Raw genomic sequence first — 27062 nt, 5'->3', positions numbered from 1 at the left:
ATTAATAAATAAAGTTAATAACGTAAATGATACACGTAAATAATCTATATATCGTTTTTGTGTCGGATTATTTTTTTTTATTTATTTATCAACCGTACGTCAATTGTATGATAATTATTATTATACGTATTTATTTATAATTTATAATTATAATGTACGTTTTTATTTTTTATAATTTAAATTATAATAATAATAATAATAAAAATGATTAAAAATACTGCCAATGCATATATAATTTTTTACAATATCACGCTTTAAATTATTTTTAAAAAATATAAATTTGAGATTCATATTATTGGCAAGCATTTTGGCTGGTTAAATTTAAAAAACAAATATTTTCCACCCCTTATCGCTCAGCCGATTTATTAAATTTAAATCCAGTAATTAAACTGTTAAATAAATATTTATAAGTGATTACTGCACTTACGTTAACATTCTTGGACTTTACTTTTAATATATTGCCGTAAGATGGTTTAAAACAAACCCCAGCGCGTCCTCGCTCGATCCCGCTTGCCGATCGAGCCTAAACTTTCTCAGTTATGCGACCCCGCGGCCGCATTAACTGACGAAGAAAAATTTGTTAATTAAATTCCCAGAGCTCATCATTGAGCTTTTTTTATTGAGGTTATCAGACCTTCCACAGTAATAAATGATTGGTTGAGTCTTCACGACCTGCCTGAAGTTCTGCGGATGCTTGAGGACCGCGGAAGTCCTCGTACCCGTCGCCGCCTGAAATAACCAGCAGCTTTGTGCGGATTATGCTGCTTGTCTGCTGGGTCTTACCGATTTTCAATGAGTAGCGATTTATTTTAGAGTGGGTGTCGACTTTGGTGGGCGATGGCGCTTCTACGCATGTGAGGAAACGAACGTGTCCTGTATGGCCGTGAGGTATTCCTAGAAAATTTTCATTTTTATTGAGGGCAAATAGAAGTATTAAATGGATCAGTAAATGGAATTATCTATTTAAATTACCGGTAACTGATGGAGCTTGGGGTAATCTCTGTGTGGATGCTTTTATGTGCGGAATGGGTACGGTCAAAAGGACACCCGCACTCGTTCCTATCCATAAGAGATCATTGCACGCCAGAAGTGCAGTAACACGTAAGCAAGCTGCTTTATGCTGTCTTATTATGTCATCGCAACCTGCAACAAGTTTAATATTTTCGTTAAAATAAATTTCTAATTACTTAATTATATATTTTTTTAATCCTTATGGGGTTCACAATCATGGTCAATTTTAAACCCAAAATATCTTGATAACTATTGAGTTTTTTGAAAAATTATAAGATATCTTTTTTGTAGATAATTTAAAGCTCTACAAAAAAAGTTTCTTGTAATTTTTCAAAAAACTCAATATTTACAGATATATTTGCAAAAAACCAATCTTACTTTTCCGTTTTTTTGTCATAATTATTTTTTTTTTGAAATTTAAAAAATTTTCAAGAATTTAATACTTACTGGCAAGCATTTTGGTAACAGCAGGCGCAATATTTATGTCCGATAGACACTCATACGAAGTCGCATGATACAATTTAAGTACTGCGCTGTTATGAAGAGAAATCCATACACCCAAAGAACCTGACGCGGCGATACAAGATACCGGCCGCGCATTATCGCCCCCGACATTGAAAGTGTGCTCTATCTCCAAAGTCACAATATTTATTATCTTAACAGTGTTATGGCAGCTACACCACAGCTTGTTATTCACCGAAACTGGGACCATTTTGGTGACTGGGGACTCGGTGGTGCCGACTGACACAGTAAGCGGGTCCAGCGTATTCCACCCATTTTGATCGCGACTGTACACGACGATGTCTCCATTGGATAGCGCGACGAATACTTTGTTATCCAAGTAAATAATCGAGTGGACGCTGCTCCCATGCTGAATTTTTATTTTGTTCTTCTTTATTCTAATGTTGTCACTGCAATTGTAAACGTGAATGCAACCGTCTTCGGTACCCAGCCACATTGTCGGCTGGTTGGTGTCCTCGTCAGCCCCATCGATGCTTGATAAGTCGCTGTACATTGATCCCGCAGCTGTTTCAATTGTTCGAGTTATTTCGTCCGAGTCTGAGTCATCAGAACTTGAACTACTGTCCAATTCAATGTTTCTGCCACTGGCATCGGTGTCTTGGATCGAAATACTTATCCCACTTTTACTTCCCGTTAATGAACTATCATCATCCATACTATTATTATTATTATTATTGTTATTATTATTATTATTATTATTATTATTATTATTATTATTGTTTTTGCTGTTTGATTTTATCGTACTTGTGACAGAACCAGACAATTTTGCAGGAATACCGGCGACACAAAGTATCCTGGCATTGCAGACACCGTTGCAGGAAGTAACTTGAGGAGGTTCCGGACTCAAGCTCAGAACACATACCTGTCCAACATATCCATCACTGTTGCATACCCAAACGTCTGAGGAACCTTGACCGGTAGTGATCGTGGGCGCGGCGCACGTAAATTGCAATCCCGCTCGCGTTTTACGAATCGGCAAGGGTCCAACGAATTCTGGACACGGCCTTCTGTCTGAGGAGAGGGCGAGCTTCTGCTTGGCCTCGTTGAAGCTCTCTTCCCAGCTGGCACGTTTGTCTGGTTTCGTAAATATTATCGAAATATTCTCCATTCCTGACTGAGTGTTCAGAGTAAATTCCAGACAAGCAAGTTGGGAGTGGGCGGTATTACGGTCCGCGAGTTGACGCTGAGTTTGGCTCAGCATTTCTTTTATGAGATCTTCCAACTGATGTTTGGTTCCGTGCAGAGTAGCGGCAAGTTCTTGCAGTTGACTCAGAGTCGCGCAGTCTTCGCGTAAATGATCTACTTCACGAGCCATTTTTCGTAAATTTTCGTCTTTGGCTGGAGTAAAAAAAATTTTAGTATTTATTATAAAAAAATAATTAACACTCATTAATTATCATTATTAATTACCTTTCATTACTTCTAAATCATCTAAAGGAACTCTCATAAGTAACTTGTACTTGTTGGCTTCAAGAAGTCCAACTAAACTATTTGGACATGAGCTCCTAGATAATTAAAATTTTTTGAATTAATATATGAATACAAATAAACAAATATATACGTAAAAGTCTGCTTACGTCAATGGTTTTCTGATGGTCCCACTCCTACGTTTAATGCTAGTGATAACCAAAAGATCGGAAAATAAAAAAAGTGCTCTTTCTTTCCGTGTTCCTTGATTGGAAGCGATCGTGACCAAGTCATGACGAATGAACGCTCTGTAATAAAAAATTGTAATTAAAAAAATCTTGTATAAAACAATGAATATTTGTATTAATAGTACCTATCATTGGTAACAATTCCCGCGAGACCTTCGACCAGGGATTGGACCTCTCTCAAGGTAGTTTGCTGCTGTTCCCACTCTAGAGACTCGCGCTCGGTACAGTTAATCTTAACGACCAACTCGTGGACCTCCTTCTGAGCGGCAATTAATAGCTCATAATCTGGATGGGATGTGTCTGTGTGTTTCAATAGTCTCTGAATAAGCAGCTCATACCTCGGTATTTTCTGTACTGGTTTTATAAGCAACTGATCCAGTCCAAGTTTTCCCTTGTGCTCGCGCTCCATTGTCTCGAGAAATCGTGCAAATGCTGGCTTAGATTGACAAGTCGCTTTGATGGCTTTCTTAGCAGACTTCCAATTGTCGAGGAACAAAGTGTAAGTTTCCAAAACCGCTGGCTTTGTAAACTGAAGACGTATTAATAGGATTAATGATAATGATAACATAAATAATTATCGTGATAAAAAAAAAACCGAAATTTACTTACGACATCAAGAAAAATATCACCAATTGTTTGACTAACTTCCCAAGTGTCTAATCGTTTTCTAAGTTGCTGTAAAAAAATTTCATGATGACTAAGAATTGCTGGCACCTATAAATAAATAAATAAAAAAATTAGTTAATTAAATAATTGTATAATTAATAGATAAATAAAATTACCTGGTAAAATATTTCATCAACAGTTGCTGAGTCAACAAGTCCAGCATTTTCGGAACTTTTTAGAGTTTGCAGATATTTCTGAAACAATTATTTTATTTATTAATTAATATAATAAATTATTCCGGGGCGCAGAGTGATTTTTTAATAAACTCCACAATTTCAAGTGACGGAGTTAATTAGGATTTAAAATAAACGTAATTTTTCACAGCATATATGCATATACTTATATGTAACAACTACTTACATTGACTAGTATTTGCAAGGCCTCCACATATGATTTTTCAGTATCGTAAAGCTCCACTACAACGTGCGTTCTCGTGTCCTGTAATAAAATAAATATTATATTTTGAATTAAATAAATTATACGAGTGACTGATAAATAAAACTTTCAGCTGTTCACTGTCAAAAATTTTCAGAGTTAACGCAGATTAAATCCGGAGTGGACGATTTATTATTTATTTAAATTCCTCCGAGTGAAATTGACTTCGAAAGGGAGTTTATTTTATCACCAAAACTCCGGATCCAAGCGCATGCGAAGTCAAATAAAGTCTACAGCACTCCTAAATCACTCCGCTGAATAAAAACTCGATATTTGATCCTTAGCGGAGTGATTTGTTTAAAACTTGGAAACTCCGAGTGACGGAGTAAGCTCAGACTTGAATAAAATCCATATTCACTCCAAATTAACTCCTAATTTTTTACAGTAAAATCACACAAATTAATAACCACTATGATAAATATAATGAATACCAAAGCTAGGCGCATGATTGGCTCAATGTCTTGTATGATATCGTCATTAATATTCAGACGACTATCGAGGGAAGTTTTTATGACGAAATTAAGTGGAAGCAATGATGACATAAATTTTTTAAAGACATTCAGTATGTGAAAAGGCATCTCTTTAGATTGCCTTTAGATTTTAATTTGTAGTATAAATTTTTAATTGTCGATTGATAACAAGATTATTGTTTGATTGTTTGGTTATTTGTCATCAGTATAAAAACTTTGATTAAATAAAACACAGTCACAAATTCCGACAGCAATGAAAACAGATATAAAAAATCTTATGATCAGGAGGTACTGTCAACCTGTTATGGCCCACGCAGTCGAACGGAATGATATGATATGAAGTGATATTACTTTGCCCGAATTCGTACGCTTAATTGAGAGGATTTACGTCACTGCCCCGGCACGTGTTTCACGTGAATGAACAGCATTCACGGGTTGACAACTCCACGTGCTATTATTTTCCTAAGTAATTGTGCGTATGCTCAGAAAAGGGGTTTGTAATTGAACTTTTGTCTTATTTTATACAAGCATTTGTTATTAGCTTGTCTTTATTATTAATAGATTCTATAGGGGAGAGTTCGGACACAATAAATACTATGTAAGTAATCTACATTTCTTTCCTGGAACGTAATCTCTTACTATTCAGTGGATTTTTTTAAAGTTTTTTATAACAATTAAATAAAAAAATGTATTTTTACTTGTCTGCATTATTATTTTTATTTAATTAATGATTTTGAAATTAATTATTAAGTAATTTAGAGGATTAATTTGCCAGCGAATCACTCAACAGAGGTCATTTTTTTCGAATACTTAAATTTTTTATATAATGGCCGATGGCTTTTCAATATGATATTAATAGACTTGTAAATTGTTTCTTAATTACTTATTATTAAATAACATTATTAATACATTTTCGAACGCCGCATGTAATAAAGAGTACAAGTGACTGCTCGAGTCTTCAAATAGAAGGGCCGATCTTGTTCTATTTGTGTTGTTCAATTGCAATTACACCGTTACTTTTATTGCTATTATTAGTATTTTCATTAATATGAAGAAGCAAGATTTTATTACATATATGTATTTATACTCTTTATTAATAACGTATCGACATATAACAATAAGTCTGATCTTATTTCTTTTTATAGGTTTTACTCAATTTATATCTGTTGAGATTTGACATTAATCTTCTTTAATAATTTTTTATTATTTAAACAGAGCATTTACTGGGATTTTATCCATTTGCTGATAGTATTACTTTTTGTGTCATTTTCTTTATTTTTGTAACTTCTCGCTTTGAAAATTTTAAATTTGAAAAAAAGGAAGTCATAAAAAGTTCTAGAAAAAATTTATTTTTTGAGTTGAGACTCATATAAGGGTTGGTGGAGATAAGTGTACATGGGAGGAAATGATTTTCTTTGAAGAGTAGCCCGTAACTTTGCTCCTGTTGGGAATAACCCATCACACCATAAACGTTTTTTGATCATTATGATGTCCCCTAATAGAAGAAGCTCAAAAAAGTTCTAGAAAAAATTTATTTTTTGAGTTGAGACTTATACAAGGGTTGGTGGAGATGGGTGGACATGGGTGGAAATGATTTTCTTTGAAGAGTAGCCCGTAACTTTGCTCCTGTTGGGAATAACCCATCACACCATAAACGTTTTTTGTTCATTATGATGTCCACTAATAGAAGAAGTTCAAAAAAGTTCTAGAAAAAATTTATTTTTTGAGTTGAGACTTATACAAGGGTTGGTGGAGATGGGTGGACATGGGTGGAAATGATTTTCTTTGAAGAGTAGCCCGTAACTTTGCTCCTGTTGGGAATAACCCATCACACCATAAACGTTTTTTGTTCATTATGATGTCCACTAATAGAAGAAGTTCAAAAAAGTTCTAGAAAAAATTTATTTTTTGAGTTGAGACTTATACAAGGGTTGGTGGAGATGGGTGGACATGGGTGGAAATGATTTTCTTTGAAGAGTAGCCCGTAACTTTGCTCCTGTTGGGAATAACCCATCACACCATAAACGTTTTTTGTTCATTATGATGTCCACTAATAGAAGAAGTTCAAAAAAGTTCTAGAAAAAATTTATTTTTTGAGTTGAGACTTATACAAGGGTTGGTGGAGATGGGTGGACATGGGTGGAAATGATTTTCTTTGAAGAGTAGCCCGTAACTTTGCTCCTGTTGGGAATAACCCATCACACCATAAACGTTTTTTGTTCATTATGATGCCCTCTAGTAGAAAAAGCCATAAAAAGTTCTAGGAATAATTCATTTTTTGAGTAATCGACGTCGGGCGGATACAGGCCGATGCGGGCAGATGACACTCTCTATGCAATATTATAAGAAGTGGCCCATAACTTTGCTCCTGTTGGGAATAACCCATCACACCATAAACGTTTTTTGTTCATTATGATGCCCTTTAGTAGGAACAGCCATAAAAAGTTCCAGGAATAATTTATTTTTTTTGTAATCGACGTCGGGCGGATACAGGCCGATGCGGGCAGATGACACTCTATGCAATATTATAAGAAGTGGCCCATAACTTTGCTCCTGTTGGGAATAACCCATCACACCATAAACGTTTTTTGTTCATTATGATGCCCTTTAGTAGGAACAGCCATAAAAAGTTCCAGGAATAATTTATTTTTTGAGTTGAGACTCATATAAGGGTTGGTGGAGATGGGTGGATATGGGTGGAAATGATTTTCTTTGAAGAGTAGCCCATAACTTTGCTCCTGTTGGGAATAACCCATCACACCATAAACGTTTTTTGTTCATTATGATGCCCTTTAGTAGGAACAGCCATAAAAAGTTCTAGGAATAATTTATTTTTTGAGTTGAGACTCATATAAGGGTTGGTGGAGATGGGTGGAGATGATTTTCTTTGAAGAGTAGCCCGTAACTTTGCTCCTGTTGGGAATAACCCATCACAACACAAACGTTTTTTGTTCATTATGATGTCCTCGCGTGGGAACAGCCATAAAAAGTCCGGGGAATAATTTATTTTTAAACTTTTGATGATCAACAGAGAAAATATTATTCTTTCTTGAATTAAATTGTAATCACGCGGCAAAACTAGGTGATACAGTAGCATACTATAAATAAAAAAATTTCGCGTCTGTATGTCTACAAGAAAGAACAAGAAGCAAAAAAAGAGTAAGAGGGAATAAAAAATGTTGTGTGTTGTATTGGTGGTCTAGCAGCAATCCCTGTGGGCGACAGGAAATCCTTACCTGAGCCAACACGGATATGACGTTAAGTATAGTTTCCGGTTAGTACTATTTAGTCTGCACAACATAGTAGTCCGATGCCCGTTTGGTGGACCGTAAAAGGAGTAAGTAAGTTAAGTAGAGAGTAAGAATTATTATAAGAATCATTTATTCATTCATGTGTTGTTACGTTTAAATACTCATCCGCTGACGTCAATCCGCGACTAGCAGAGGCCAATTCATTCATCTCTAGCCGATTTGTTTTGTTATTCAAAGGTTAAATTATCATTTTTTATTTTTCTTGTTTTTGAAATTACTATTTATCCAGACGTACGTCAGAATGTAATTGGTGCGTAAAAAACCGTTGGTTAGCGCTTTGATTAAACGCTCGAGTGATTGCGGTAATTTTTAAATAAAATCCACGCTAATGTGGTTATTTTTTCGCCCACTCGTTTGTTGCCTCCAAGATCTGTACACAGTCGAGTCAAAGTCTGTTTACGATTTACAATCATAAACCGCAAAACAATCTCCGACATGTATCACCCGGATATTTATAGATCTCGATGCCTATGAGTGTTCACCCAAAGATTCTTATGTCACATTCATACGGAATAGAAGAAAAAAAAAATATATATATTTAAAAAAAATATATAAGTGTGTTATTGTTTTTGTTGAACGGCATAAATTATTTTATATTTAATATACTGTTATTTTTATTATTTTATTTTCTAGCGTCGTATTCAGTAGTTTATAAACTACTCAACATTCCACCGGAATGTTTAACGTTTTATAAATAACTTAAACTATCAACTATCTTGAAGCAAGACATAGAAACTTACGTTTCGATGAGTGGTAGGCGCCCGTGCTACCCGTTCAGAGGAACCACGGAGAAGCTGGGCCAGTAGTTCCGGGCTGGGTCCTGGGAGACCCTCGAGTTTGCTTGGACTGGAAGTCGCTCGGTGGTGACACGGAGTCGGGGGCTCGGAGTTGCTGTTACTTCCTGCGCTGTAAGACAGATTTGCAGATACTTTTCTCTTTGGTCCAAGACTGTCTGACAGGCTCGTATCAGCGATACGGGGCTTTGCCATTTCAGCTTCTAACATTTGCCCGTACGGTCCGCGAAGTGGTCTCTTACTGTATCTAATAATACCCACCGGTTGTTATTAATATTAAATATACATTTTTTTATAAATATGTCCGAGTATATATTTACCTTCGAGGTACATGACCTTCACAGTCTGAAACATCACTCAAGGTAGCCGGTAAGTCATCCTTGTCTTCCTTCTCCTCTTTACTATTATCGTCTTTGTCGTCTCTCTCTTCGCTGCTTTGAGCAGACAATTTGTTTCTGTCATTTTCTGAGGGTTCCGGCCACTGGGTTATGTACACGCCTTTTCTGCGTTTACTCGTGTCACCGCGATATCTGCGAACTTTACCCGCAGGCGCTACCACCTCAGGTATCTTTTCACTTGGCACTTTGACCGATTCGTTGGCTGCCTGACTCACCCGCGATTCTTCAGTCGGTGGAGTGATTATTACCTGATGTAACTCTAACCGATCTGCAGATAAACAATTTCTCAAACAAAAGCTAAAAAAAAAATAAAAAAAAAAAAAAAACAATAATAAATACCTTTAGATTCATTATCATCAGTTTCTTTAGTATGAGCTTTATCTTCCTTGTCATCAACACTCAGTTCAGGTTGGCCCGAATTCACAGGCGAGGGTTCTCGGCACTCCAGCACCGGAGGTTCGGGACTAGTCAGGGCACTGGAGGTTGCCAGGCTGTCGGACCCGTCGCTCCGGGGTCTGACCTCCTCACCGGGAGTCTGAGTTACCCCTAGACCCTCGGTGGAGCCAACGGCGCTGTCGACGCTCGCTATCGAGGCCCTCGGACTCTGGGGGTTCGGGCTGTTTTGCGAGGCAGCTCCTGGACTCGTTGCGCCAGATCTTCTTCGTGGCAACGTACTCGCTCTTACATCCTTCAGCTGAACTCGATTTACATTTGAAATTGGTTGCGTTCTATGACGATTACCTAATAGAGAACACACGCTCTTATACATAATAAGCTTATGCAATTATTTTAATTGTCTCTGGCTATTACAGAGGCTAGCAATCGATAATTGGTAACAATGCGCAGATAAGGGCATCAGTAATTTTATTAATAATAAAAATAATGAAGAATTTTTTTCTGTATTTATAAAAGAGATTATTCAAGTGTAAATAAATATCTGTCTATATATATAGTTAAGTAAGTAGTAGATGTATTAAAGTGACGGGCGCATCGGCTTCAAGGTTTCCACCCAAACACGTCGTATGTGCCAACGTTGTTATTTTGAAAGCGTCTATACTTGATAGTGTCGAGAGGTGAATTTTCATATCTATCATCGCGATGGCTACTGACTATTGCGCGACAAATATTTTAATATACAATATTATGTAAATATATCCGTAAAATAAATAAATAACAAAAAATATCAATATTTAAATTTTATTTTTGTTTAATAGATAAATGGGTCAATGACCCTCTGCTCGGGTAAACACACAAGCTGTCAGAGTAAAAGAGTATCAGTTACCTTGATTGAAGTCCACTTGGCCGAAGGATGCGCTCCTAAAGGGCACACCAGTTCGGTGAAAAGTCAGGAGAGACGTACGAGGCTCCAACGTGGTCACTGCGTCTCTGGCCTCGCTCTCGCTGCTACCGCCAGATACTGATGGATTTGTTGTTATTGTTGATGTAAAATCGTAAAGATTATCTTTACACTTAGCACTATCAACCACCAAAGAATCACTGTACTGCCTTAAGTGTTTTGGCTCACTGTAGTACGCGTCTGACGACAGTCGTCTTACTTCGTCATTATCACCACTTTTTTTGTTAATCGCACTGACGGACGAGGGCTTTGACCACGAGCTTCTCAGTGACCATGTGCTGGGTTTATCATCAATCACTTGATTAACAGACGAACACTCTTGGTAATCATCACCGTCTACACTCGTGCTTCTCTCTAATAAAGTCCTTTCGTTACTGTCATTTTTATTACTCTCGACGAACCCTGGCTCGTGGATTGAACGATCTTCACTGTAGATGTAATTTCGCGGTGTCGATCGATTGGTTATCGACTGAAAAGAAAAAGCAAACATTAGATTTTATTTGATGGACACGGGAGAGTTTCAGTTAGTGAGGGTTCAGAGCAACACGAACCTGAGGGTACTGATGATAGTGGTGATGATGGTGGTGGTGATTATTGTGGTTGACTTGCTGACCAGGAAGCGAAGGTTGAGGCGGCGGTGGCGAGGCATGGAGACGTGAAGGTTTTCGCGGCGGTGGTACTGGCGCCGTTGTGTTTTTTAATTTCTCCGTCAACTCGCGAAGACGCTCGGCTTTGTCGGTGCGGGGGCCGGAAGAGGACTTTTTCCCATTTCCTCCTCCGCCCCCACTCCATCTGAATCTGTGCAGCCGGTCCACCGCTGGTATGTTTTGTTCCTAAGATTTTTAATAAATATGAATAATAGAATATAATTTATGATGTTGTTAAGGTGTTATGGAAGAAATAGAAAAATTTTAAACGAGTGATTCACTTGAGACGGATATTTATCGTCTATTCGGTAAGCCCATCATCGTAATCCAAAAGTCAGGGATAGCACACTGAAAGCACACAGCTATGTCGTGAAAACACACATATTATATCCTCTTGCTCTTACTCTTTTCTCTCTCGACGATAAAAATAGGCCATCAGTTGGTCTCGGCTTAAATACAGACGCGAGTTTAGAGAGCGACGCTAATGTTTAAGCTAGTGGATATGTTGATACCGTACGCGCATTATTGTCGGCTCACTATTTTTTACCATCAACTATTAATTATAGATGTGATTTAAAAGCTTTACAACAAAATGCTTTTTTTCCCGAAAAAAATATTTGAAAAAAACATATATACAGATTTTTATTTTAGTAGCTTTTAAAAACACTGTGACAAATACTTTTTAATAACAATGACGTCCACTGAATGTTGTCATCCTTTAATGTCTATCGACATTGTTTTTATTTTTTATTTTTTTTTTTTTTAATTTATTTATAATTTTGACATCAAAATGATGTTTAGCGAGCAAGTAAACAAATAAATGGATGGACAGAGAGTGTTGTTGAGTATATAATTAAAAAATATATGAGAATGTAAGCGGATAAGAGTACCTGTAGTTTGAAGGAATGATGTTTGGTCCAGTGAGCAATTTGTCGCGGCACAGAGACAGCGTTAATTGTCGGAGCAAAAGCACAAGTGGGCAGGACGGCGTTGGCAGAGTTGGTGTAAGCTTTAGCTGCTGGTTTGGCGGCGGGAGTTGTCGACGACGACGACGACGATGACGAGGATGATTGCAACTGGGAGCCGTGGCTTCCCATTAGCTGCAGCCCCCCGCAGTTATTATTAGCATTTGAGTTTGACGGTAGTCGGTTGGACTGGGTTGTTGTTCTGGTGGGAGGCGGCGAAGATTGTCCTCCTACTCTTACTACTCCTCGTGCACGATCGACGGCAGCGTTGCCGATGCTTCCGCCCGAGCTATAACTGCCTCCACTGGTACTGATGTTGCCGGCGTTGTTACCTCCACTGCGTTCTCCACTTGCTGATGAGCATACACTTGGACTTGATGATAGTCCGGTGACTGTTCGCGGCAGAGGGAGCCGCGAACGTGGCCCGATGCAGCAGCAGTCGCCGATTCCGGTGATCGGCTGTGCCTTCTCCGAGGCCGGCGCTTTAATGCTCGTCAGCAGACTAGTGTCTGTCAGACGTTCACGAGAGTCACTTTTGCGACAGCAGTATTTTCTTTGACAGCTCTCGGACGAGGTGTCTGTCGGTATTGGTGACACTGCCGGTGTCGGTACTCTCTCCTGAACAAATATATATAAAAATTACAAGTGTAAAGCATACTTTTGTTTATTAAATTAAATTATTTACCTGAGAAAGACGTATCGCATATTTGGTACCACCTAAAACGACGTACGCACTTCCAGTATTTCCGGTCATAGTTCGAGTTGCTCCACCTGTATACCATCCCGCCAATCCACCGCTCTGCCTCTCGTTCTCGCCACCACCATCCCCTTCTCCGCCGACGCGGGGCATTCTTCATCCTTCTTTCAACCTTTAATTTATAAATTTACTTAGCGTTAACAAAAAATATAATAAAACAATCATAGATCCGCGTAACTAAGTAGACAAAATTATCTAAATAAATTTATGAGTCTGGATAAAAATGAATGGGCAGAGGCTTAAAATTATTGGTGATAAAAATAATTTAAAAACACATGAGTGACTTTAAAACTCGGATGCTCGGTAAATTTGTTTGTGTGCGTGTGTGTTGTACGTCTAAAAATAAATATTATCCGCAAGTCGCGAGTGGACGAGCAATTTAATTGGCCGAATGGAAGAGACAACCATTTATCTGCTGGAATCCCACTGGTTTATAAAAGACATAGGTATCCAAACACACGTGCCAGCAGTTTACTGGTCATTCTTTGCACTCAACTGTGCAACCGAGTTATTATTGCGAAATACTTATACTTTTATCCATCCTATTTGCTCATGGATATCACAGTCTTTTCATACTGCTAAGTGTCCACTCAATCAATTTAATCTACTCATTACCCTATTTATATATTTATGTCACAACAGTAATCCCGTTATAATAGCTAAGGCTCATTGTTGTTAATTTAATTGGGCACAGTCCTACTCCGGAATATTTTTCTACTCGTCTACTTATTTGTTAACTGATTAAGATAAATTGTTCCGTGATAGTCTAATTCAAAAGTATTTTGGCCTGAAATTTTGTCTGAGTCTTTACCCATAGAAAATCTTACGTATGTAGACATAATAATATTCACTGCGCCTGCGTGCAAATCAACTATTTTTCAAAAACGACATTCAAAGATTTTAAATTTTCTTAATACGGTTTTTAACTATGATTTCTGTACATCAAATATTAATTCCTTTGATTGGAGTGGATGCTAAAATGTCAAAATTTTGACATCGTTTTCCTAAAAATTTATATCAAAAGCTTATGCTATTTGTAATTTATAAAATAATCAAGAGTTGCTTAAACTTTTTTAAAAATTTTTAAGCGACAACTCCACGCGCGTGTTGAAGATTGCGACCAAGACAACAAACAATTATTTCAGATTAATATAATACTAAAGATTAAGTAAGCCGTTAAAAAGATCTATCCTCAATCATAATCCGTTTTAAGTATTTAAACATCCCGCCCGAGACCTTGAAACACATATATATATATATATTACGTCTCAAAATATCTTATTGTGTGTCGCAGATAAAAAAAACACCGATGATTCAAACAAACGCCTAAATACACATCTCGAAATTTGTTATAAAAAATATTAATAATTATTATAAAAACTTTTAGTGAGTAAAAATACAACCGAGTGATTAATAATAGATGCGATTAACGGAAAATAATTTGGAGTCGCTCCAAAAATTTCTAGTGATATCCAGTTAGTGGCACATGAGACAATACACACACACGCACACTAGTTTAAGAGAGCCCGTGAATTAAGATAATAAATAGACGTTTGTACTGAAGAAAAACAATTATATGGCGTTTTACTATCAAGCACTTTGTCATTGAAGATTTATTGCAGTCGATAAGAATCCGTTTACCTGGCAGTTGGACAACATTTAACATTTTAGTGTCTATATATAAATGACGTATTTTTTTAGCGTTACACCTCGAGTTATGCTGGGGAACACGTGAGCAAGGTCTTTCAAGGCTGCTGTTATAATTATGATTATAATTATGGTAATGTATGTTTGTTCTTTAGGACTTTATTTAAATCGGCAGCAAGACAATGACGCGGTGAGTGAACAGAAGTAACTGGCACCGGTAGTTGTCTGGTTGTTTTTATGAGCAGAGGAGCAGTAGTGTCTCGTGAGCAGGATGGGACGATCATCAACGTCAACCTACACGTTAAAAGGTGTAGGTATATTAGCCGTGTACATACCAAGTTACCAACTACCCAACTAAACTCTATCTGAGTGCTCAGTGGTGTATTAGCACAGCTGTGGGCAGCTGTGGGGCCACCTCGGTGAAAGTAACTACAAGACAAGACTATATGATCAAAAGAGTCACATTACTCTCTAGCCGTGTCGGCGCAATGACTGACTCGAAAACTTAATGTATAATAAATAATAATATAATACAATAAATCATAACTTTTGATATTAATATCAAGCTGAGACTCAAAGACTTTTTGACGTGAGTCATCTTTTTTCTAAATAGACTTGCTGGTATCCAGTTATAATATTTGGTGATGCGATGACTTTGCTCCGATCTTATATATATACCGCTGGCTACTAATATATATATAGATTTATAGATATATATATATATATATATATATATATATATATATATATATATATATATATATATAACTACTCTAGACTAAGTAGTTGTGTGTGGGCTCAGACGGACAACAGATATCGCGTGACGATATCTTGCGGTCAATCATGTCAGTGATTGCTGTTTTGTGTAAGAAGAGTCATTTTATTTACACTAGATTTATGAGCTTGTTGTTGTTATTATTTAGATTTTTATTGAATAACTTACTTTCAGCAATAATTGGTCATACGCTGAATAAAGTGGGTGATGAACTAATTACTATGATCATCTTGACCACCTATTAAGCCTTCGCCCTATAAAAATATATATAGATAATTTTTTAATGTCGGTGGTATTGTGCCGGTAAACAAAAATAAAAATATTAAATTCGCGTCAAGACAGTAATCATACCGTAATGCTATCACGCACTATCGCATCTTATTTCAACCACGCACACGTTTTTGATACCCGAGTTCGAGTTATGACTTATATATCGTATATATATATGTATATACTTATAAGTGGAGAATGCAGCGGTTACCATTCAATTGGAACGCGCCTTCTTGGCGTACCTTTCTTTTCTCTGTATCACTTTTTACAATCTCGATTGTTTTTATCACTCGTTATTCATAAATTGTAATTTTATTATTATTTATCTTGATAACAGCAGTACTGCACATGTGTGTTGAATTAAAATTTAAAACATTGTTATAGTTACCAATTATAAAGTCTTGATTCGATGTCACTGCAGGCCAATTGTTCATGTTTATTTGTTGTTGACGTTTTATTTTATCAAATAATTCACATTATGCAGAATAGTTTTGCGGGCAAAGTCGGGCCTCGGTGGTATCAAGTTGTCGCACTAATGTATGCTATGGTATGGTATGTATGATATATATGTATATGTATATGTATTATTAACGGTCAAGAGTTTTAAAATCGGTCGTAACTATTTTGGTGGAGTTGGAGTGACTATACCTGGGCCGAACCTCGATGTCAACTGGACAACTGACGTGTGTAAATGTAACCACGCAGTTTAAGTATTGCAATAAAAGCTAAGCAAACCAAAGTTAAGGCGATATGCCAGACAGTACGGGTTTTTTAACCGGACACGATCAAGAAGTAGAAGAATACGAATAAGAATAAGAACAAGTTGAAGAATAAGAAGAAGAATAAGGAGAATAACAAGTAGAAGGGGGTTACATTAGCTAATTCAGGCTTCGTACGATGAATATTTAAGTTTATTAATATGAAACAATGTGTGTTGTAGGCACATTGTATGCGTGTGTATGTGTGTGTGTATGGATGTGCGAGTATCACAAAATATTAAGTTGAGCAAATAAAGTAGACAGGCGACACTGATTTTGATGATATTTTATGTTGTCGAGTGTACTTCTGGTTAAACTTGTAGAGACAAGACACACTGAGCTGAATAAACGGGGATAATGTCATCGTCCGAAACAACCAGAGATTAAACTGATAAAAGTCGCGGTGTCATTATTAAAAAACAACTCCGAGTAATTTTTTAAGTTAATTATAGTAACAATAATGATAATGGTACTGAAAATAATGATAATGGAATGTACTAATACTAATAATGATGATAATAGTAATGAAATATTGTTGCACACAGGTGGTTGATGATGTTTTCTTCGAGTTTATGGGTAAAAACAAGAGAGCGCGAATTAAAACGCGGGGAATTATTATTATTTAACTTTTTAATTTGTTTATTTAACGAACGGGCTAAACGAGTGACGTGAGAAGAGCTTCGCGGTTTTAAAACACACCGGTCCCTGTTCAACGACACAATGAAATCAAACTCGTTGTTGCAACGACCACGGGAAAAAGAGAAAGAGAGAGAGAGAAAGATAACTGGTTCTGGATGCCAAGAATATGTATATATATATATGTATACTTATATATTCTTCATTGTATTACATATGTGTATATATGTACAAATATTGTGAGAGTAGATCCTCTGGTTCTCCAATTGACTGCAGAGTCATCTAGGCCCCGGGTCTCAGAACTCCGGATATTGATACTGTGATCCAGGATCTCTGTCTGCTGGATCAATTAATTGGATCATTATTTATTTGCCATTCATTAATTTTGATAGAAATGTAGAAAATTCAAATTTTAACGTTACGTAGCTGAAAAAATTTGGTGATACTGACAGACAATTTGAAAATTTTCTCAATTATCTACGATGATATTTATCAGATCTAGGAATTTCTTGTCATATTTTGTAAATAATTAAATCTCCAATAAATGGTTGTAGCTAAAATATTATCCTTAGTTTAAAAGTCGAACTCTCGATTCGAGATCTTATTATTTAAAAAATTCAGCTTGAGTATAAATTTCCCGCGCTGGTCGATGATAGCGCTGCGGCGGAGTCTTAGTAAACTAATCTGGGGAAATAGTGATAAAAAAAAAATAACTATGTTGTAGAGTTAACGTTAATAAAGTTGGTAGCAGTATTGTATGTAATCGAATTACTCGACAGAGTGGGTGCGGTTAGGGTTTGACCACATTTTCAATAATTTTATTGTCAACTATTAGTTTAAATTTGAAAATAAACCGTCAAAATGACGATTTTGGAATCGTGTTGGTCGCCCATTATTTGGACAAATAATATAAAAACTGGGAGTAAAGCGATAGCTTTTTACACTGTGGTAAGTTTTCATAAATTTTATTTAAAAAATATATAAACAATATTTTCGGTTTTTATTATTATTTATTTTTATTGTCATAGGCAATGAGTGTTGTTATGATCACACTTATTGTTTATCAAATGTGCGGAGGAGATTCCACCCAACTTTATAATCCACTTTTCGAAGCAGATGTGAGGCTCTGTAAGTTATTTTTTTTAAATTGATGACACATTCCTATGACATCAACTGACATTATCATTCCAAATTATATTAATTCCAAAAATATTCATTTCCAATGTGATATTTTTTTTTTTTCAGCTTTACAAGCCGTCGGAGGATTTTTTATCGTCTACTTTTTTTTGATGATTGTTTCTGCAAGGTGTATTTTGATCGGCATCAATGAACGTGTCAGAGGGTGGTTACTACCTTGGCTCATCACCTGGTTCATTTTTTGTGCCTTTCAATTAGTTTTCGGGCTGTGGTTATTAGGAGGATATTATATCTATGTAAGTGCCATTTTTATTTTGAATACAGTCGACTATCCGTCATAAGTCTGGTATAGGGGACGTAGGGGAAATTTTTCTTGGAATTTCAATTTTCCACTACCATGAGTTTAGTTTTGTCCTCGACTACTCGTTATAAGCCTGTTTTATTCTATAATACATTTTAAACGTCATATTTATGTTCCGTCATAAGTCGTTATCTCAATTTTTTTAGTGCTTGTGTGCTAAATTTCGACGAAAATTAGATAGTAAATTTTCCTTATTAATTTGACTGTTTTTCCCGATTTTCGGTTTGCAATTTTGAAAATATCAATGGAGGCTTATAAGGGGCCGCTTGGTACTAATTTAATAAAGTCGTTAAGTGGGGGATGTTTTGGACTCAGTTACGGCCAAATGAGTTGACTATATATATATTATAATTGATAAATTTTTTCTGCAGCTTCAAGTTGTCTTGCCGACGCTCATTAACTGGCTTTGGATGGGATACAATGTAAGTTTTAGAAAAATAGTTTTAATTCAAGTTTTCTATTCCGCGTCTAACATTTTCAATGACTTTTTTTTACAGTTTTACTGCTGGCTATGTGTACTGTCAGTATACAAATTATTCCAGGAAATACAGTCACCCAATATCGAATTACTGTGGCCGTAAATTAAAATTTTGCAATTATTTACAAGTGACCTTATGAAATTTTCTTTTTTTTTTACTATTTTTCTCAAAGTATTTGAAGCTTAGGTTAATTTAGCGGTTAAGTAATCAATTTTTACAGTGCAAAAGTGACAATTGTTTTTTAATGTTTATAGTGTTAGTTTTTATTTTATTATACTTTTTGTTCAGTGACGATCAAAGACTGAAAATGGTTAGAAAACCATCCGTCCAAATTTGATCTGTCGCCATTTGTAATTTAGATTTAGGAAGTAATTTTTTAACATTGTATGAAAAAGTTTGATATTATTTAGAGATATATAAGCAATGAAATTTTTAATGAACAGTGCACTTACATTTTTTTTTTTAACGAATTTTTATAATCACTGTTAAGATAATAATTAGACGATATTTTTTATAAATAAACTTTTTAAAATTTATAAGTATTTATTACCATTACTTTCAAAGTTTGGAAAAATATAAATGTTGATAATATGAAAATTTCCATATTTTTTTGACCTCCACAATTTTGTGTCAATACATTTATTTATTTTTAAATTCTTTTATTTTATTAGTACATTTTAAAAATCAAAATTAAGAATTTAGAATTACCCATTGAAATTCTCTTGAAATTTTTCAGAGCACTATTGTATGTTAGCATCGTCGGTACTTTCTATAGTGCACTTAGAAACAAAATATGGTCTTACTGTAAAAAAATAATGAATAGTCAAAATTTGTAAAATTTTCCAAGCGTTCTATTTTATAATCAAGTAAGTATACATACTCAGTTTTCAATGCATTTGCCATAAGATTTAAGTTCCGAAGGAAAATTACATTGACAAATATTACTTCTACAAGTAGAGAATCTAGGCCCGCATTGATTGTCGTTAAAACAATAATCGCCCAAAGCTTGCAAACAAGTTACTCCGTCTGATGCCAGAAAATCACTTTCGCAAACACATTTGTTATCTAGTGAACACTTTGTTTGTCTATGAATTGATTTGCAATCATAGTGACTGTTACAGGACCATCCTATGGAAGCTAAAACAAATTATAAATAAAAACTTTTAGTATCTTCAATATATCGATTTTATTATTGATGGAATGAACATGACTTACATTCCCTACATTCATTATTGGATATAGGAACATAGTTTTTTTTGCATTGACATTCATTATCAGCACAAATGGAGTTATTTGCCGCACATAGTTCGTTACGCCAACAAAATTCACCTAAAAGTGGACTACATGTATTTCCGTTTACTTCAACATATTTGTCTCTACAAACACATATCTTATCTTTTGAACATTTAGCATGAATTATATCTGCACACTCGTCATTATTTCTACAAAACTTCCCTAGTGGAGCTAAAAACGATATTTTGTTGTAAAATAATAGATTCTAATTTTTAATTGTTAACTACACGTACTTGGCACACATTCATTATTAGAATTGGATACGTAATTCTTGTTGCATTGACATTTAGAATCAACGCAAGCAGAATTAGGGGATCCACAATAGCCATCTTTGCTACAAAGTTGGCCTACAAGTGGTAAACATGCAGTCGTGCCTGCGGCAATATAATTTGGCAAACATTGACATTTGTGATCATAGCACTCTGTGTAGTCAACTTGTAAACAGTCTAAATTGTATTGACAGTCTTCGTTTAATTTTGATTGTTTAACACACATATAGAGATCATTAGATGCCCCCCATCCCATTCTTCTGCATATATTATCCTTTTCGCAACATGGTTTACGAAGAAAGCGATTACACTAGAAAAAAAATAATTATATAAAAATAAGAAATGAAAATAATAACGAACTTTTTTATCGATACTCACTCGGTTTCCATAATCAGCGCATTCATGAATTGGAACCTTTTCTTCAATCGTTTCATTTAATAGTTTGAAAATACTAGCTTCCGTTAAGGTAAATATCAGGAGTAAAAATGTTATCATCATTATTTCTTAACTTTTTCAAGAAATAGATTCTGAACAGTAGCTGCAATATAAATTAAAATAAAATACAGAGGACCGAGGGAAGAGAATTTCACGCCAAAAAAATAATATAATTTCGGTGTATTTTCGGCCAACTTTTTTTTACTCAAGTAATTGTGAATAATTTCAAGAGTTAAAATTTTTATTACCTTTATTGGACTTCAATAAAAATTTTTTCAGCTCAACCAAATAATTACTAATGGATAAATTATCTTAAACTCTTATATTACTCGAATCTTCATATATTTAATTACATATCATTAGTGCCACAAATGTTAATAATTATTTCGTAAAAAATATCGATTTAGAAATTATATCAGTTATTTGCCTAACGGGAGCGGATGTAATTAGTAACATTTTGATAAAATTTTTTTTATGAAATGTAAGTAGCATATCTCATTAAAGTAAGTTATAGCTGCCTGTTACAAAAAAATATTCATTATTCGCGCATACATTTCTTTTCCTTAACTAATTCTTATAATCACTGTTAGGAAAATTATTAGATAATATTTTTTATAAATAAACTTTTTAAAATTTATAAGTATTTATTTGCATGACTTTCAAAGTTTGAAAAAATATAAATTTTGAAAATACCTTAATTTTTATATTTTTTTGACCTCTACAATTTTTTTTTTTTTTTTTTTAAGAGTCAATACATTTATTTAGTTATAATTTTTTTCTTTTAATTAATACATTTTTATAATAAAATTGAGAATCAATAAAACGAAATAATTAAAAATTGTCTTAAAAATATAAGTTTTACTAAATCTTTTTACACTATTATATTTAAGCATCGTCAGTACTTGAGCATTTTCCGTAGTGTATTTGCAACAAATAAAACTTCTTCCTGTGAAAAAATAATAAATTGTCAATTCCAAAAAATTTTCATGATTTCCGAAGCGCTTTTATTTATAATTAAATAAATACTTACTCAATGTATACTGCATTTATTATAAGATTCAGCTTTGAAATAAAAATTACATTGACAAACATTACATTTACAGGCAGACAATCTAGGCCCGCATTGATTGTCGTAAAAACAATAATCGCCCAAAGCTTGCAAACAAGTTACTCCGTCTGATGCCAGAAAATCACTTTCGCAAACACATTTGTTATCTAGTGAACATTTTGTTGGTCTTTGTATTGAATTACAATCAGAGTTTCCATTACAAGGCTGTCCTATGGAAGCTAGAACAAATTATAAATAAAAACTTTTAGTATCTTCAATATATCGATTTTATTATTTATGGAATGAACACGACTTACATTCTCTACATTCATTATTGGATATAGGAACATAGTTTTTTTTGCATTGACATTCATTATCAGCACAAATGGAATTATTTGCCGCACATAATTCGTTTTGCCAACAATATTCACCTAAAAGTGGACTACATGCAATACCATTTACTTCAACATATTTGCCTCTACAAACACATATCTTATCTTTTGAACATTTCGTATGAAATAAATCTGCACAGTCGTCGTTATTTATACAAGACTTTCCTAATGGCGCTAAAAACAATATTTTGCTGTAAAGTAATAGATTCTTATTTCAAATTGTTAATTACACTTACTTGGTACACATTCATGGTTAGATTTGGATATGTAATTATTCTTGCATTGACACACGGAATCTGTGCAAATAGAATTATGGGTTCCGCAATCGTTATCTTTCTTACAAAATTCTCCCAAAAGTCCTACACATGTGGAATTATTTGACACAACATAATTTTTTTTACAAACGCATTTATAATCTGCAGAGCATTTTGAAAATTCTACTAGATCGCAATCAAAATCTGTCATACAATTTTTTCCCAAAGGCGCTATAAGAAAATTTAAATAAATTAAATTAATCGTAGATGAGGGAATTTTATAAATCCGGAATATTTTATTTACTTGGTACACATTTATGATCTGATTCTGGAACAAATGAAGGTTGGCATTGGCATTTGTGATCAATGCAAACTGAATTGTCTGCTATACATTGTCTATCGTTTTTACAAAATCGGCCTAAAAGAGGTAAACATGCAGTCGTGCCTGCGGCAATATAATTTGGCAAACATTTACATTTGTGATCATAGCACTCTGTGTAGTCAACTTGTAAACAGTCTAAATTGTATTGACAGTCTTCGTTTAATTTTGATAGTTTAACACACATATAGAGATCATTAAATGCCCCCCATCCCATTCTTCTGCATATATTATCCTTTTCGCAACATGGTTTACGAAGAAAGCGATTACACTAGAAAAAAAATAATTATATAAAAATAAGAAATGAAAATAATAACGAACTTTTTTATCGATACTCACTCGGTTTCCATAATTAGCGCATTCATAAATTGGAACCTTTTCTTCAATCGTTTCATTTAATAGTTTGAAAATATTAGCTTCCGTTAAGGTAAATATCAGGAGTAAAAATGTAATCATCATTATTTCTTAACTTTTTCAAGAAATAGATTCTGAACAGTAGCTGCAATATAAATTAAAATGAAATACAGAGGACAGAGGGTAGAAAGTTTCATGCTAAAAAAATATTAATATTTTTCTCGGCTGAAGAGTGACCGACAAAAGTGAACACAAAACCGAAATTTAGCCGACTAGACCTAAGAATGGTCAAAAACTTGAAAATTTTCCATTTTATAAAATTTTTCAGAGTTCTAAAATTTTATTTAAAATAAAAAATACTATTGTCGAAATTAGGCCGACTCAGTCTACCAGCCGGTTTATTATGAATAATAAAACTTCGGTGTGTTTTCGGTCAACTTTCGATCTTTTCCAATGAAATTCAACGGTTTTGGCGTAATTTCAGCGAAATATTTTTACCCAGGGGATTGTTTATAATTTTAAAAGTTAAAAATTTGATTACCTTTATTATATTTCGATCTGAATCTTGTGACCAGTTCAACCAAACAAACACTAATGAAAAAATGATCTAAAAATGTTTTGTCAGCTGAGTCCTCAGATATTAATCTTATATAATTAGTGTCATGGGCATTAATTTTTATACTGTTTCAAAATAACTATAGATTTAGGAGAAACAACAATTTGCCTGAAGGTAAGGATGTAACTAATGATATTTCGAAAACATTTTTCTTATCAAATTTGAGTAGCTCATACAAATAAAGTAAATTGTGGCTGCATGTTACGACAAATTTTCATTTGTTTCAATTAAATTTGAATATCGACTGAATCAAATTCAGGAGAACTTTTTCAAAAATTAATGATTTGTCCCTTTAAATCCATACACTTCCAAAAATCAACCCTAGGACATTCAAAATTTTTCCATGTAATTTTGCGTATACCCTAGAAATTTTTTCAGAAACAGTTTAAAATATTTGAGGTATAACTGTAGAAGTAAAAAATTCATTTTATCAACAAACGTAAGTTGGTGTTTCTTCATTACTAACAGCAGGTTGAGCAGAAAATATTTCCCATTGATTTTTAACATAAAGTCTATTACTGCGCAATATTATTTCAGTAAATATTGTTATATTTTATTTATATCACAACTTGTTTGATTATTTAATCAAAAATCTTGTAACAATTTATTGAAATAATTACTCATATTTTTTTTCTTCAACGTAAAAAAAAAAAAGAACAATATTTGCATACGAATAATATTTGCTCAAGACTTACGTGTGAAATTTTTAAAAAAACGACAAAGAATGTATGTTATGTATATACATTATTACATAATATCGTATTGGAATTAATTGATATTTTTATTTTTAATACTTAATTTCCTAGTGTGCGTTTCTTTACTTTTTTTTGTGTTAATAAATTAACAAGCACAAAAATTAGCTCAATTGCTCGAATGATATCCATAACATAACATAACATAACAGTACATAGGGATATGTAACATGCAACCACAATGATTCCGCGGCTCGGCATTTCAATTTTATCATGTTACTTGATCTCGCGTAATTAACGTCATTGTCGCCGTTAAAGCAATCGTTTTTTTTAGCACGCTCCAAGTGTACTAAAGGGAATTAAAATACTTAATAATAAATAGAGGCATTTATTAAAATTTTAATCGTTTAAAAAGACCGTCCGGTCGAGCTAAACGATCGATTTGTCTTAATGAATGACGTAATGGCCTTAAGGATATATTTTTCGTAAAATAAATCTTCGGCGGTATATCCACTCAACCAGACGGCACTAATTCGATTCCCAAAGGAATGGAAGCACCAGCAGCACCATCACCAGCATGTATATACCAGATCTGAACCAAGCCGAAACGAAATAAAAATAAAAATAAAAGTATATGCCTATTGGTATTGGTTACAGAGACCCGAAACTCTCGAGAATATTAATCCTGTGAAATATTTCGTTGCACCTGAACAGCAACGCACGCGGCTATCGGCCCAATGCTTGAATTAACATAAGCCTTTATAGGTATTTATTGATGAAATCAAACCACTACGACCATGTAGTCAGTATATATATATATATATATATATTCACAACACATATATATTACAAAGCCAGACAGTCCTCGAATAGTATTTCTCGCGAAATTTATCCCTCGGTAATTATTCGATTGTCGAACCCTCATAAATAAAAGCTCTCTACAATTATGCGTCTATTATACTCTATAAAAAAATTTATCTCCAAAAGTAATCTAGGGACTTGTTAAACTATCGCCTTATTTAACTTCTTTATTCATAATAATTTAAGAGTGTCGCAATCAGCTGAAAAAATAATAAAAAAAAAAAAAAAGACACTGACAGATATTTATTCAAAATTAAAAGCTAAGTGTAATTTTTCATGCTTATTAACTCCGTTAAATGTAAGTCGAAATTATTTAAATATATATAAATACTTATATTAAATGGGGGTTTTAATTTTCCAGACAAAACTTTCATTAATCCATTAATCGGCTGGGAAAAAGAAAAAGAGGCTTTAATTTATTTAAAAATTGAATTAAACATTTAAATCGGTGATTGATGATTTGTAATAAATAATAAAGGTTTTTGGGAATATCAATGATTTATGGCGCGTAAAAGATCACGGACATATCCATGACTCAAGATCCGTTCCTCAGCCGCAACTATTAAGTTACTGCTACAGTTAAAGTCTCTGTCATCGTGTTGGGTTCAACACACACATATATACATATGTATGTAACATTGGAGCGTCACGGGTCTATAAATGTATAAATATAGTATTAGTATACAACATAAAACATACAGCGAACTGTTGATTTTTTTGTGTCTATTTTTTTCGAACCCGTACTTGTGGTAACATCTGGCTAAGTCTTAACCGTTGACACCGAGGTCATGGCGCAATGCGTGGGACTAACGAATATGCGGGTATTACAGTAGGCAATAATTTATAAAATAATGCGTACATTACTTAAAAAAATTTTCCCTCCATTATCATCGTAATAATTTTATTTATTTTAAAAAAACTCTGGCAACTTTAGATCGCGCCATTATTTATAATACCCGAGAGCTACCAGAGTCGAGGAATAGGAAGTAAACACCAAGCTCATTAGAGTGACGTAATGCGTGTGCGAGCTTCGTAGCTTGAACAACAACAATATTTTTAATTTTTATTTTTTTGTTGTTTTTATGTATGGCAGTTTAAATTGGGCTTGTAGTGCAAGGAAAGGAAAAGGAACTCGTTATTTCGAACAACATCCGTCTCACATGGTACATTGGACTCCAATAGACTCGAATCCACTCACTAGACCTCTGTTCTGAGCTCACGTCCTGCATTTAAAGACGTCAAGACGACTCCTGTTCTCCAATTCTTCCTATCCTGTATAACTAACAGACCAGAGAGTCTCCCAAGACCAGAACGAGAACCAGAATGAGAACCAGAACCAGAACCAGAGACCAGAGTCCAGAGTTTCTTTCATTTGTACTGTTGAGAGGACGCAATGCCGAATAGAACCTCTTGAAGAC

General features: G+C 34.4%; 4 protein-coding genes across 8 annotated transcripts; 1 reads left to right on the top strand and 3 right to left on the bottom strand.

The window, feature by feature from the left end:
* Positions 1-89: 89 nt before the first annotated feature.
* Positions 90-17194, bottom strand: LOC103569469 (uncharacterized). Of its 4 annotated transcripts, XM_053740870.1 has the most exons (18): positions 16069-17194; positions 15579-15664; positions 12917-13100; positions 12157-12849; positions 11171-11452; positions 10545-11088; positions 9602-10003; positions 9185-9530; positions 8811-9111; positions 4215-4292; positions 3971-4048; positions 3798-3902; positions 3314-3717; positions 3111-3248; positions 2944-3038; positions 1459-2871; positions 973-1143; positions 90-894 (listed from the first exon to the last, which is right to left on the bottom strand). In XM_053740870.1, exons 3-18 carry the CDS (start codon positions 13079-13081, stop codon positions 629-631), a joined length of 5481 nt encoding a protein of 1826 aa, XP_053596845.1. In that variant the 5' UTR covers positions 13082-13100; positions 15579-15664; positions 16069-17194; the 3' UTR covers positions 90-628. The 4 variants fall into 4 exon arrangements, with proteins under 4 accessions (XP_053596845.1, XP_053596844.1, XP_053596846.1 ...); XM_053740869.1 differs by lacking the exon at positions 15579-15664; XM_053740871.1 differs by lacking the exons at positions 15579-15664; positions 16069-17194 and adding an exon at positions 14630-15038.
* Positions 17195-17826: 632 nt separating this feature from the next.
* Positions 17827-19519, top strand: LOC103569471 (uncharacterized). The gene is made up of 5 exons (XM_008546785.3): positions 17827-18022; positions 18103-18202; positions 18320-18507; positions 18944-18994; positions 19070-19519. Exons 1-5 carry the CDS (start codon positions 17936-17938, stop codon positions 19151-19153), a joined length of 510 nt encoding a protein of 169 aa, XP_008545007.1. The 5' UTR covers positions 17827-17935; the 3' UTR covers positions 19154-19519.
* A 165-nt stretch (positions 19520-19684) lies between these two features.
* Positions 19685-21391, bottom strand: LOC103569472 (protein draper-like). 2 transcript variants are annotated; one of them, XM_014441733.2, is made up of 6 exons: positions 21297-21391; positions 20992-21151; positions 20578-20923; positions 20267-20515; positions 19932-20188; positions 19685-19853 (listed from the first exon to the last, which is right to left on the bottom strand). In XM_014441733.2, the coding sequence occupies exons 2-5, from the start codon at positions 21109-21111 to the stop codon at positions 19932-19934; spliced, it is 972 nt and encodes a 323-aa protein (XP_014297219.2). In that variant the 5' UTR covers positions 21112-21151; positions 21297-21391; the 3' UTR covers positions 19685-19853. The 2 variants fall into 2 exon arrangements, with proteins under 2 accessions (XP_014297219.2, XP_014297220.2); XM_014441734.2 differs by lacking the exon at positions 21297-21391 and having other exon boundaries at positions 20992-21252.
* A 523-nt stretch (positions 21392-21914) lies between these two features.
* Positions 21915-24167, bottom strand: LOC103575880 (prion-like-(Q/N-rich) domain-bearing protein 25). The gene is made up of 7 exons (XM_014441735.2): positions 24017-24167; positions 23461-23620; positions 23047-23392; positions 22725-22973; positions 22414-22662; positions 22079-22335; positions 21915-21994 (listed from the first exon to the last, which is right to left on the bottom strand). Exons 2-6 carry the CDS (start codon positions 23578-23580, stop codon positions 22079-22081), a joined length of 1221 nt encoding a protein of 406 aa, XP_014297221.1. The 5' UTR covers positions 23581-23620; positions 24017-24167; the 3' UTR covers positions 21915-21994.
* Between the last annotated feature and the right edge of the window lie 2895 nt (positions 24168-27062).

Source organism: Microplitis demolitor, chromosome 7 (genome assembly GCF_026212275.2).
Source record: "Microplitis demolitor isolate Queensland-Clemson2020A chromosome 7, iyMicDemo2.1a, whole genome shotgun sequence".
In the NCBI taxonomy this organism is placed as follows: domain Eukaryota; kingdom Metazoa; phylum Arthropoda; class Insecta; order Hymenoptera; family Braconidae; genus Microplitis; species Microplitis demolitor.
Note: the sequence above shows the minus strand (reverse complement) of the source record. Positions and strands in the feature narration are given on the sequence as shown.